The following is a 12,817-nucleotide window of genomic DNA, read 5'->3' as shown; positions in this document are numbered from 1 at the left end:
CTAGTGCAGCTTCTAGTAGTCGTGTGAGATTTGATACCAACATGCACGTCCAAAGACCAGAATCACCAGAAGCTAAAGGGATAGTTCACCCAATAAGGAAAATTCACTCATTATCTACTCACCACTCTGCCGACAGAGGGGTGGGTGAAGACCGTAAGCCCCAACATTCATATTCGATTAGAAACATTTACACCAATCAAACACCAAAATCATTTACACCATGTTTTTAGCCTAAATGCTGTTATCCTCCTCCTAGTTGATGCTGCAGTTCTCGCGAGAGTAGTGTTTTGCGGACTCTAACCCTTCACCCACCCCTCCATCGGCATAGTGCTGAGTAGATAATGAGTGACTTTTAATTTTCGGGTGAAGTATCCGTTAATCTGAGCACCAGTGCTACCAGTGGCTGCTGCACAGAAGCACTGGGAGGTTGAAGATTTCCCCCATCTTTACAATGTAGTGCTGACAGTTCTTTTCCCATACTGATAATGTGGAGGTCAGAATCCACCAAGACCAGCCGGACTATTGTCAGACCAAAAGATTTAACATGTAAGAAAGGTTAAATTTATGGCATTAGGAGCAACACTAAATTTTCACGTGACTTACTTATGTTTTCCATTAACTTATGTGATAGTTAATAAATAATGTGTTTGTGGTACTGTTGGACAAAAGCTATTTGGAGACAACTTGGGCTTTAGGGGATTCCAACATGTACTTTACAATATTGTCTAATGTTTTATAGATCAAATAATCTGGAAAATATTTGGCAGATAGATCAACCATGAAGTTATATGTTGGTTATTCTACAAATAACATGTTGAGGTGATTGGTTGGACTGAAGAGCAGCCTGTTGGTCCTCCATGGACGGCCTATACACAGCACCACAGTGAGGCAGCAAGGGGATAACAGAGGCAATGAACTGAACTGGACTGAAATAAGATGCTGCATTTCACAATGTAAATTAATTAAATCCAACGATAACTTCACAATTTTATTCCACACAAAAGTTTCTTCCGTTAAACAAAATGCAGAGCAGAGCCAACAAAGTAAAAACACTGAATTCGAAATCATCATCAGTGTCTGAGGATTCAGCTCAGTGTTCAAAAACATCAGGAAAAGAAACAATAGCGTGAAATCTTCAATGTGCAAATTCCATTGTGTAGAAAAGTTGTTGCAAACCAGAACCAACTTAATCCCGGAGATGCTGAGCCGCAGCATGGGCAGCAGCGGCCATTTTTAGTCCCTGAAATTGTCCCATCATCTGAACTGTTCACTGTCAGCCTGCTGTGACCTCTGACCTCATCTCAACCCCTCTTCTGCTGATCCTCTGGCATCATCACCATCACATCCCCCTGCATCACCACCTTGTCCTTTACCGAGCATGTCACCGCAATCAAGGCGAACGACATCTTGATCTTGACGACCTCGGCTTCGGCCAGCACCTCCTCGCCAATATACAGAGGCGCTGGGAAGCGGATCTCCTGGTGCAGGAAGACGCAGCCCTGACCGGGCATTCTGGTGCCGAGCACAGCCGAGATCAGGCCATTGATGAGGACGCCGTGCACGATGGGCGCTTCGAAGGAGGTGGTCTTGGCGTAGGCCGGGTCAAGGTGGAGGGGGTTGGTGTCACCCGTCAGTGTGGCGAACAGCTCTACATCCTGGGTGGAGAAGGCTTTAGTGAGGGAGGCTCGCTGGCCTATGTGGAGCAGCCTACAGGGTGGAGGAGCTGCTGCGATGGTCGAGTGACACAGCTGTGATTTGTTTAAGACGCTCCTCCATATGAAACTCATCTTGAACAAAACAATGCTTCTCCTGCGTCAGTCCAGCTGCAGCTCTCGGCTGTTTCCTGTCAGCGCCAGTAGATACGGAGACACCTGAAGACAAAATGTGTGAAACCTGTCAACCTGACAGAAATGTTTCCTCTCACACGCAGAGGTTCACCCTTGACCTCTAAAACCCAGCTGTGATAAAATAATCTGAACTTAACACTCCCAGTTTTATTTTAAATGTCTCATGGTGTACGTATTGTATCTGCAACAAGAATGAATCAGTTTATATAAGCAGGTTTGGAATAATTGATGAAGTCTGACCTGCAGCACTCTGAAGGCACAGGCCTGGTTCTGGTAGGAGCCCAGCAGAGTCAGGGAGCTCCACAGCTTCACCAAACCCCTGAGAAAACACACAGAACTAATTCAGTCCATCACATGTAGCAGATGGTTTGAATCAGAAAGTTACACAAGAGTGGAAACTTGTTCTCGTCCTGCGGCTGCGGACTGAAGCTCACCTGCTGTAAACACGCAGCAGAGCAGTGCGTTTGTCTTCATTGTACTTCAACAGGTCAAAAGATAAAGCTGCTCCCACCTAAACAACACATAAACATGCATGAGAACAAAGCTGCCTCCACAGCTCAGGGGGTCTGTTGCTCTGTGTGCTGAGGTACAGTCGACTGTGTCAAAATGAGCACAGGCTCAGTTCAATTGCCGCTAAGCTGTGTTTGAACCACTCAGCAAAGTCGTCTCAGAGAACGGTGAATGCAGGCGTGTCTGAGGGCTTCCCAGCATGCACTTAGCCATGGGAATCATCAAGGAAAGAACATCTGAAGACCTCTCAGCATCAGAGCACATCACATTTGTTCAGCTGTGGTGGGAATCAAACCGTCGGCCCGGACATATGAATGACCTCACCTCTCCATACAGGCTCTTCAGGCCTGAGATGATAAACTGCTTAAATTCAACAGCACTCAGTTTGGTAGACTCATCTTCCAGGACACTGAACACACAGAAATATGATTTGTGAGAGATGGGCAGTAATCATGTATAAAATGCACTTTTAGAATATTTAAATATTTTGGAGCAGACAATAAGATGCATTGAATTATCACACTAAATGTTTACAGTGACTTACAGGCAGACATTCATGTAGTGGTATGGCGAGGCGTTCTTTAACACCACCCGTTGGTAAACACCAGATTCGTCCTTCTTGACGACACCGCTCATGATATTACAGCATCGGTGACTCTGGCTCCCTCGAGTGATGATCAGCAAACTAGAACAGGAACAACTTACTGATTAAAACAGATGTTTCTCAAGTTCAATGTGAAATTTAAATATAATAAGTCAAACGTGAACGTGTGTCTGTTGTTCTGAGGTAGACTGTGACTAAACTATTTCAAAACAACTGGATGTTATTTTGCACAAGCCTGAAAAGGTTGTTTTTAGTATGGATGTGTCTGATGGGTTAACACACCGACGAATCAGAGGTCGGCCCCACTATCTTCAAATGTTAATGCTTTTTATTTGATGCACTTGAAAAGTCAATATAGAGCGTGTGCAAATGTTTGGGAACTTTCTACTTCTTGAAACACTCAGTGCTTCATCTCTGTCCATAAGACTTTGGTGACTCATTCTCACAGGCTAATCTCCAGTGCTCCTCATTATGTCTGTTGTCTGTCTGTTTGCACCAGGGGCTGTAGTCACTTCTTTTCACTACACACTTTAAAAGAAATGTTAGTGGTAAGAGTCAGTGTGAGCTGGACTCATGAGTGACACATACATATATATACACATTTATGTACACACAATGAAATAGATCAGCCCCCAATCAACATAAACAACCAGAACAATAACAAAGCTCATATCTGCCTTGTGGAAAAGTCACTATGTCACATGGTTGTACCCACCTGACGCTAAACTAGCTAACAAGAGGTCAAAAGGGAGCTAGGTGAAGTAGCTAACGAAGCTAGCTCGTAGCTGTTGGGATGTCCTCTAAACACAGCTAACAAGCTAACAGCTAATGGTATTGAACATGAAGCTGCAGGATGTTTACTCACAGTCAAAGCTAACCAGCTAACAGCTAACAAGCCTGTTGTTGTTATGGTATTGAACATGTAGCTGCAGGATGTTTACTCACAGTCAAAGCTAACAAGCTAACAGCTAACACGCCTGTTGTTGTTATGATGTTTACTCACCAGCTTCACTGACAGTCAGAGCTAACAAGCTAACAAGCTAACAACGTGTTTTCCACAACAGCTCCAGGGCTTAGGTAACCACAGCGCATGCGTGCCCCTTGTGGTGCGTTCGCGTCTTCACGTTTTTAATTCCACACAGATATTGGGTGAATTTCTGTTAAAGGGATAGTTCACCCCAAAAATGTAACTTCACTCATTATCTTCTCACCACTATGATGGAGGTGGTGGGTGGAAGTGTTTGAGTCCACAAAACACTTCTGGAGTTTCCAAATCTCATACAATTGAAGTAAATGGTGACAGATTCTTCAAATGTAACTAAACAACAGCAAATGCCTCCATGCTGCTCCTGTGGTGTCAAAGTGTCCGTAAGTCCAGATATTCAAATTCAAGTCGAAACGGCTTCATTTACACTAAGTTTTAAAAGTTCAGATTGTAGGATTTAGTGACATCTAGTGGTGAAGTGTCATGTTGCAGCTGAACACCCCTCACCTCACCTTCCCCTTCCAAACATGTGGTAACCTTCAGTTGTCATAAAAACTCAAACGGTGTGTAGTTTGTCCAGTGTGGGCTACTGTAAAAAACATGGCGGCCTCCGTAGAGAGGACCCGCTCCTGATGTGAATATAAAGTATTTAAATATAAAGGCCCATTCTAGTGTAAAGAAAACAACAATTAGTACAATTTAGGTGATTAAATACTAGTTAAAACATCACTAGGATTATTTTATATTCAATTTCTGCCAATAGATCCCTTTTACCTAAATCTTACACACTGAACCTTTAAGCATAAATGTTTAGAGAAGTTATTGCTGATGTCATCATGTCATGTGACCCTTGACGCCTCTTTAGAAATGACAGAAAACATCATTGATAGAAATAACGAATTTCACTTGAACTTTTTAGATGAGGATGAGGCAGGATTTATGACTTTATATGCAGCCAGCTCTCAGGAGGCGATCAAGAGGATTTGGCTTCACTTTCGGGGAGCTGTCAAGTTGTCCATCTTTATCTACAGTTGATGAATATATAGAAATACACTGAGTTATGTCATAAGAATGTAATTGATGGTTGTGCACACTCATTTAAAAATGACCTGTTACATTTCAAGTCAGACCTGACAGGATTAAATACCTGTCAGTGATTTGAGACACCAATCATTCGTCATATTTCTCGTTACAATGTTGTTTTTATTGGGAGTTACACGACTCTCTTTGTTCAACATATTGCAGGTACAGAGCAAAAGATTTATTTAAGAATACGCAAACATTTGGATTCAAGCTTTGAAATTCTTCATGAAACTCTACGGCTCAGTTGCCACACAGGGAACTAGTTTTCATTTTTCATGGCGAATCCTTTTACAAGTGCTAAAATTATTAAATAATTTATCAAAGTTTTATAGTTTCTAAATTGACATAAGTAATACAAATTACACATAAATCGTGAATCCCATTCACCATTTGGAATTTCAATCTAAATGTGTTTTTATGAGATTAAATCTGCAGCAGGAGAGAAGAGACACAGACAGACGTCTGTCATTCAGTGAAACAAGAGACAGAAATACAGTTTTATGAAAGAGAAATGTGCAAAATCCCCACATGGAATGTTCTCACTCAGTTTTTAAATCTAAAACAGAAATTACATCCTGGTGCTGTGTGAAATCCAAAGTGGTGAACACTTCAGGACTTCAGTCGGTGGCATCCTTGTGCATTGGTTTAGTTTTCACATACATAAAGGCCGTCTTGGAAAAGTCTTACAATGAACTATACCAGTGCATCACCACCACAATCGTTACCTCCGTCATTTACATCATCACTATTCTAATCTTCATCTTTACAATCACTCTCTTCATCGTCATCATTCATCATGAGGTCAGGGGTCATCGGAACGGTTCAAACGTTTTCTTCAGGATCGTTTCTTAGCGTCTTCTCCGTTGACTCCATGCGTGTACAAGAAGTCCATGACGAGCTTGGCACACTTCCTGGGCCGCTCCACCGTCACACTGTGACCACAGTTGTCCAGCAGCTCCACCCGGCAGCTCGGCTGTGCCGCCTGCAGCACACCCGCCCCCGACACATCCAGCAACTGAGGGACACACGTTTATTAACAGCTCGTCATATTTGTGGTTCATTAGATGAATCTTTTCAATAACAGTGTGAGCAGCACAGCTCCATGGATGGCGATAAGATAGTTAAGTCTTTAAAGTAGGTAAAGAAACAATTAAGTCCCGCTTAGGATGAACTTAGAATAAAAGATTAAATTAAAACAGAAATAAAAATATATATATATTAGCATATTTGTTTATAGTTTTAGAATTTAGCCCAAAACACACATCAGCCTAAGAACTGCTGACATGGCTTTATTTTCTTCAACTGTGTATTATTTCACTTACAGTTGGAATCATTTATCTAATCATTTCCTTTTGCTGTGTAAAGCTGCTTTCTGGTGCTGCAGAATAATGATTATTCGATTTATCACTAAGCTGTAATCAAATCAATCTGTTAGTAGAATTTACATTAAGTGTGTCACTGCCTTTTACTTTAATATATTTGGTTTCTTAGTGACCATCACTGTGATTCCATTACCTGGTCTTCCTTCCCCCAGATGACCTGCAGGGGCGCTGTGATCCGATGCATGTTTTCCTGCAGTGAGTAACGAGACGTCTCCCCACAGATCTCCCTCAACACTAAAAAAATAAAACTGTTAAGATGATGCCAGCAAAGTTTAACACTTTGCTTTTCTTCATTAGGATCATTAACCTCCACAAAGTGATCAACAGTCTTCAAATTGAGATGTTTTCCTTTAGTAAGGATTAAGAAAAACATTTTTATTTTCCATCAGCTGCTGGAGGGCTTTTATTGTGAAGTACACATGGAACTTTGTAGACTGACCTTCTTTGTAGAAACTATTGTTGGGGAGTCTGTTGTCTAGGAAACCTTGGAGGACCTGACAAAACACACACACACACACACACACACACACACACACACACACACACACACACACACACACACACACACACACACACACACACACACACACACACACACACACACACACACACAACTTAAATGACCGCCTTGCAGTCACATTCACAAGACCCAAAATGTGTTTGGGTCTTTTCCAAATAAACCAGCAGCAGCAGAAACAGGTGGAACGAAGTTGTGTGAAGCCTTGAAGTATTAAAGTTCCTAAGACAGAGGCAGCAGGGTCCTGTACCTGTCGGTGGAGGTTGAGTGGCATGTGGCAGCTGAGTCTCAGCATGTTCTTCAACTCCTGGACGGTGGTGGGGATCAGAGCGATGGCTTCCTCCTTCTGACTCAGCTCCAGCTCCTTCAGATGAGTGATGAACTCAGAGTCTGTGGGATAATCCAGACCTGGAGCACAGAGAGGATGAGAAGAATAAGAGTCACGATTAATTCTGCCTCATGAAACGGTGTCGGGTTTGAATCCTGGAGGAAGACAATTTACCTGCCGGGCACATCAAGCTGACGCTGGACAGGTGAGCGGGGTAACAGGCAGCGTACACGCCAGCAACATTCCCACCCATCGAAATGCCGACCAGGTGGAAGGGTCTTTTATCCAGACCGATACTCTGCACAAACTGCACAGACAGAGAAGTGATCGGTTAGACTCTGAAACACAAGCCGTTCATAAAGATGGACAACATGACAGCTCCCGTGAAGTGAAGCCGAAGCATCTCGATCGCCCCCTAGTGGTTGGCTGATGTGTGGTCATAAACACACCTCGTTTATTTTAGTGGATGGGACAAGGACCAAACTAAAACTTCAAAGTACACACACTTTCTCTCAAAGATGGTTTCTGTCATTTTAGGTAGCTCGAATAAATGAGTGCGAAATTTATTTTCTATGTTGGCCTTAAAGATGGTAGACCCAGAACTCGCTGGAGGGATTCGTCCATATGGCCTGGTCGTCCACATTCACCTTTTTTAATCAAGCGTTTTTCGGACTGAAACTGTTGGACTTGAACTCTACGTGTTTTGAACAGACCTGGTGGATTCGGGCGACCTGGCCCTGGATGCTGTAGTCCTCGACGCTGGTGCGACTCGTCCCCTCGTGTCCCGGCATGTCCACACACACTAGATGCAGATTTTTGGGGAGGAACTAGTGGCGAAAACAAACACACAGAAGACAGACGGAAATGAAATGTGTGTCCCGAAGCCAAACAATGTAGTAATTCCGGTTTTGAGCATTTCACACGTTCACACCAGAAAAGCGTGTTTGTATGTTAGCTTGTTACATGTTGTGTAGAACTTGTATGTGGTATGGATTTGGGACTTTAAACACATCAATCCTTCCTTCAGTTCCACTTTTATCCCGTCTTCCTTTCTTCTGTACATTGTGTCTTTCTTTCTTTCCATCCTTCATGCTTTCCTTTACTCCTTCCTCGTCTCCTTTGGCTTTCCCCGTCTCTCATTCCTTTCTTTCCTTCCTTCTCCCTCTCTCCCCATCTAGCGACTCATCTCTCTTCTACATCCATGTTGTTCCCTTTACCCTTCCCCATCCTTCCTTCCATCCATCAATCTTTTCTTCAGGAGGACACTAGCAGTACGCACTCATCATTCTTACTTTGTGTATATATGAGAAAAACAATGTTTGTGTGTATGTGCTACCTTTAGGAAGGGCAGCCACATGTCCTTGCTGGCGGAGAAGCCATGCAGCATCAGCAGCGATGGAGTGGCGCCCCCTGGCGTACCGCGGCTGGAATAACAGAAGCGGTAACTTCCACTGTAAGAGTAGCTGACCACCAGCCCCATCCTGCGACGTATAAACCTGCGGAGGATTACAGCAGAATCACTGGGAGGCCAGGATGTGTATCACTGAGCTGTGTAGAAAGCTGCTGTCCTCACAAATCTAACTTCTGTCAACTCCATCAGGGGAAAATCCAGCACAAGTATCAAACAAAAACATTAACAAGCATTAGCCAGTAAAGGGTTCATCCTCTGGAGAGCAGGGTGTGGCCGGGAAATCTCGTAATTCAAAATGACAATGTTAACACTTGTTTGTAGCAGTTTCTCTAATAACGACCTAATTTCAGCATTAAACTTATTATGTAATGTTTCAGTGTTTCTGTTTTTTCTCTCTTGATCTTGAACTTTTACTCAGTTTCAAATCTGCTGATAAAACTGTTACATGACTGTGACTCAGCACTGTGAGTGTGTGTGTGTGTGTGTGTGTGTGTGTGTGTGTGTGTGTGTGTGTGTGTGTGTGTGTGTGTGTGTGTGTGTGTGTGTGTGTGTGTGTGTGTGTGTGTGCGTGCGTGTGATATTAATACAACAATATTCTGTGTCTCTCTACAACTTGGAACAAAGTCCAGTATTGGCTCACATTAGGTCACATGTAACATTGTCATTGACAATACAGCTCAGCAACAGCCTGTTATGCACAGCTGAAAAACACTATTATTATTATTTTTATTATTACACCACCCCCACCCCCCCGGCAAACCTAATCCACCATCCAGCCTTGAAAACCCATTTGATGATCCGTAGAAAAGAAGAGTGAAAGAAAGCAAACAGAGATGTGCACGAGAACAAACCTACATGAGCTACATATCTTCAACAGCCCAAATAACCACGAGATAACCTAGATAACCACTCCACATATAAATATACAATTTCAATGCGACTTATGGACTTTGGCCCCTGTTTGTGCTGGGCCCTTGGAATCGTCCTACCCCCCCCCCCCCCCCCCCCCCCCCCCCCCCCCCCTCTTATGGCGCCCCCGGCTGTGTGTGTGTGTGTTTACCAGTTGTAGACCTTCAGCATCGCTCCTGGCCAGAAGAGGAAGGTTATTAAAGTGAGGAAGGGGAGGACCATTATACCTCCTGCTGGAATGATCATTTTAGCAACATTCAACTCCATCGCTGCACACGCCTGTAAAAATAAATAAATAAAATACACTTGACACTGGATTCGCTTCATTCCAATGGATCAAGTTTAAAGCAAACACAGGCGTAAACTGAGTGAACAGGTTGGACAATATGTATATACAGTTTATATACATGTGCTTTTTAACACATTATCATCATCACACATGATCTGATCTGACCTGTAAAGAGCACTGTACCTGTCAGAGTCCTCTTCACTGTCTGTCTTCACTTCAGTCCTCTTCACTGTCTGTCTTCACTTCAGTCCTCTTCACTGTCAGAGTCCTCTTCACTTCAGTCCTCTTCACTGTCAGAGTCCTCTTCACTGTCTGTCTTCACTTCAGTCCTCTTCACTGTCAGAGTCCTCTTCACTGTCAGAGTCCTCTTCACTGTCTGTCTTCACTTCAGTCCTCTTCACTGTCTGTCTTCACTTCAGTCCTCTTCACTGTCAGAGTCCTCTTCACTGTCTGTCTTCACTTCAGTCCTCTTCACTGCCTGTCTTCACTTCAGTCCTCCTCAATGCTTGTCTTCACTTCAGTCCTCTGCACTGCCTGTCTTCACTTCAGTCCTCCTCAATGCTTGTCTTCACTTCAGTCCTCCTCAATGCTTGTCTTCACTTCAGTCCTCTGCACTGCCTGTCTTCACTTCAGTCCTCTTCACTTCAGTCTTCACTGCCTGTCTTCACTGCCTGTCTTCACTTCAGTCCTCTTCACTTCAGTCCTCTTCCTGCCTGTCTTCACATCAGTCCCCTTCCTGCTCTTTCACCCACATTAGATCACACGTTCACTTAAAGGGGAAGTACAACGAAGGGGGCTGTGCTGCGTTCAGGTACAGTTTTAAACAATGCACTGTTTGTGTATGTGAAAAACAAACCAACAACACACCACACGAGGGCGCCACCACCTCAGGGCCGCATCCTGAAGTGTGACTGAATAACGTCCTCAGGTTTATTCTACTATATCACATTTATGTATAATCATGGCCTGTATGATACAGTTCAAGCCAGCGTCGTTATTTCAACACAAATCTTTGCTCCAGAGATGAAAAGAATAACCGATATGTTCTTTGACAGAAAATGATTTATTGCTTATTTGACATTAATTTAATAAGTGATTGATTGAGTAACTTTTTAAGGCAGATATGCTTTAAAAAACACAAACACAGTAGTACAAGCTTCTTAAATGTGAATATTTTCTGGTTTTAAAAGTTTTACCAAGACAGTAAACTAAACATCTCTGTGTTTTCAAGAAAGCAATTTCAATATATAATTTGTATATATATTAATTTGATTAATTAAATATACAAATCAAATGTATTATTATTATTATTATCATTTGAAGATTGTTTTTTAGGATTTATCACCTTTTCAAGGGCTCAGAGCAGATTTACTGATGTGTTTTGTGAAAAAAACACAGAGTTAATATGAGAATTTAAATAAAACCCAACTTTGTAATAAAGAAGTATACACAATATAACAATATCACCTAGAACAACTCAGCAACCCCAGATTTTGACATCAAGTATGAAGCCACGTGTCAGAAGGTGGAGGCCCGACACAGTTGTTATTGTACTTGGGTGATGAAAATTCCAAATCAATTTTCAGTTAATCAAATTATTTGGACCCAAGAGATTCTGTGGCTGCCCCCTGGGTAGTTCCTGACGATTTTCTCCAGCAGTTAAGGAACATCTGTTAAACTCAGCAACACAAAGCTCGACTTATTATACTGATCATTTCCCTCAAAACACATTTTCCCACACAAACACCCAATTTTCTGCTGAGTTGGAAACTTTCTTTAGCCTCAGAAGGTTCTGTATTTTTTTTGTTTTGTTTTTGTTTTTGTCACTGGTTGAAAGTGGTGAAGATAAAAAAAAAAAGTTTCCATACATGGGTACTTAGAGCTGTCTCCATAAAAATCAGCTGCCTGCTGCGACCTGGAATCACATCATGAGAGCATGAGGGTGAACTAAGGCAGTTAAGATGTGGAACGATCAGATAAACAAATGAACTGAAACCCAGTGTGAAGCTCCATCAGGCTGCATCCTGCCGACAAACCCTCTTGTCACTGTTGCATGTCGATCTTACATATGACTTTTATAAATGTACATTATAAAGATATCAGTTATAACGATGAAGATTTCCACTTCTTAACTTGACGAACAGGATGATTCTGTTCATTGTGAGATCCCGGGGGAAAGAGCGTCAGGCGTATTAAGGAGACTGATCTCTATGAGTGTGTGAGGTTCGGTGCAGCTTGAGTGAATTAGAGGGACTGTTGGGCCTTTGTTGAGTCGACCCCTCCGCTCAGTGTCATTCTAGTCGTGCACATATGTAATCATGTCCACATGAATCCTGGAGGGGGTCCCACAGGAGTAATGTTTTAACTCCGTTACTCTGGATTAAAGGATGAAATCTATTATGCCAATATCGCGATGGGACATTTGTAATAAGCTGGACAGCTGAAGCTGGAGACTTTGAATGTCCCATAATTTTAAATAAAAGCATTTAGCCCAATCTGAGTATAGAATCACAGGAAGTGCTGAAACAGTTCCTCTGTAAACCCTCCCCGATGATGGAGTGTGCTATTACAGACCATTATACTCAGCAAGCCAAACACATTTATCTCGGTTAGGGACTAAAAATATCCTTTTCTGGTTTTTCTTTCACAGTTTAGGTAACAGCTGCCAGACGGTCAGCTGGGTGACGCAACCGCTCAGGAACGTCGACCGAGAAACCACAGGAATAATTCACATTCCTGCGGAAAGTACGTCAGCATGGGCAGGCACACACACACACACACACACACACACACACACACACACACACACACACACACACACACACACACACACACACACACACAGTGGTTGGTACATTAAATCAATGATATTTGGATCTGAATCTGTGACTGATGTTATGGTGAAACCTTTACATGCTACTTGGCTGTGGACAATCGCATTTCATCAGAGTT

The 12,817-nt window shown here is 42.7% G+C and overlaps 3 protein-coding genes across 9 annotated transcripts; all 3 read right to left on the bottom strand.

Annotated features, from left to right (window-relative positions):
* Positions 1-973: 973 nt before the first annotated feature.
* Positions 974-3,056, bottom strand: rpp14 (ribonuclease P/MRP 14 subunit). Its single transcript, XM_034584480.1, has 5 exons — positions 2,902-3,056; positions 2,682-2,766; positions 2,282-2,358; positions 2,088-2,166; positions 974-1,871 (listed from the first exon to the last, which is right to left on the bottom strand). The coding sequence occupies exons 1-5, from the start codon at positions 2,991-2,993 to the stop codon at positions 1,815-1,817; spliced, it is 390 nt and encodes a 129-aa protein (XP_034440371.1). The 5' UTR covers positions 2,994-3,056; the 3' UTR covers positions 974-1,814.
* On the bottom strand, positions 975-1,835 carry LOC117760984 (hydroxyacyl-thioester dehydratase type 2, mitochondrial-like). Its single transcript, XM_034584478.1, has one exon. It carries the CDS (start codon positions 1,785-1,787, stop codon positions 1,302-1,304), a length of 486 nt encoding a protein of 161 aa, XP_034440369.1. The 5' UTR covers positions 1,788-1,835; the 3' UTR covers positions 975-1,301.
* Positions 3,057-5,135: 2,079 nt separating the features above from the next.
* Positions 5,136-10,617, bottom strand: LOC117760980 (monoacylglycerol lipase abhd6-A-like). 7 transcript variants are annotated; one of them, XM_034584468.1, is made up of 10 exons: positions 10,481-10,516; positions 10,049-10,108; positions 9,728-9,855; positions 8,593-8,752; positions 7,970-8,083; positions 7,431-7,563; positions 7,179-7,336; positions 6,851-6,905; positions 6,545-6,645; positions 5,136-6,044 (listed from the first exon to the last, which is right to left on the bottom strand). In XM_034584468.1, exons 3-10 carry the CDS (start codon positions 9,841-9,843, stop codon positions 5,865-5,867), a joined length of 1,017 nt encoding a protein of 338 aa, XP_034440359.1. In that variant the 5' UTR covers positions 9,844-9,855; positions 10,049-10,108; positions 10,481-10,516; the 3' UTR covers positions 5,136-5,864. The 7 variants fall into 7 exon arrangements, with proteins under 7 accessions (XP_034440359.1, XP_034440360.1, XP_034440358.1 ...); XM_034584469.1 differs by lacking the exon at positions 10,481-10,516 and adding an exon at positions 10,253-10,445 and having other exon boundaries at positions 10,049-10,096; XM_034584467.1 differs by having other exon boundaries at positions 10,049-10,617.
* Positions 10,618-12,817: the final 2,200 nt, after the last annotated feature.

This window comes from Hippoglossus hippoglossus, chromosome 5, assembly GCF_009819705.1.
Source record: "Hippoglossus hippoglossus isolate fHipHip1 chromosome 5, fHipHip1.pri, whole genome shotgun sequence".
NCBI lineage: Eukaryota > Metazoa > Chordata > Actinopteri > Pleuronectiformes > Pleuronectidae > Hippoglossus > Hippoglossus hippoglossus.
The sequence above is the reverse complement of the archived record's forward strand: the minus strand, read 5'-3'. Positions and strand labels throughout refer to the sequence as shown.

Coding starts and splice junctions, on each gene's coding strand:
- LOC117760984 (XM_034584478.1), bottom strand. CDS start 1,787: ATGAGTTTCATATGGAGGAGCGTCTTAAACAAATCACAGCTGTGTCAC.
- rpp14 (XM_034584480.1), bottom strand. CDS start 2,993: ATGAGCGGTGTCGTCAAGAAGGACGAATCTGGTGTTTACCAACGGGTG. Junction 2,167..2,281: donor CTGCTGCGTGTTTACAGCAG/GTGAGCTTCAGT, acceptor GTGTTTTCTCAG/GGGTTTGGTGAAGCTGTGGA. Junction 1,872..2,087: donor GTGCCTTCAGAGTGCTGCAG/GTCAGACTTCAT, acceptor TTTTGTCTTCAG/GTGTCTCCGTATCTACTGGC.
- LOC117760980 (XM_034584467.1), bottom strand. CDS start 9,843: ATGGAGTTGAATGTTGCTAAAATGATCATTCCAGCAGGAGGTATAATG. Junction 8,753..9,727: donor ATGCTGAAGGTCTACAACTG/GTAAACACACAC, acceptor AATCCTCCGCAG/GTTTATACGTCGCAGGATGG. Junction 7,564..7,969: donor AGGTCGCCCGAATCCACCAG/GTCTGTTCAAAA, acceptor CTGTCTGTGCAG/TTTGTGCAGAGTATCGGTCT.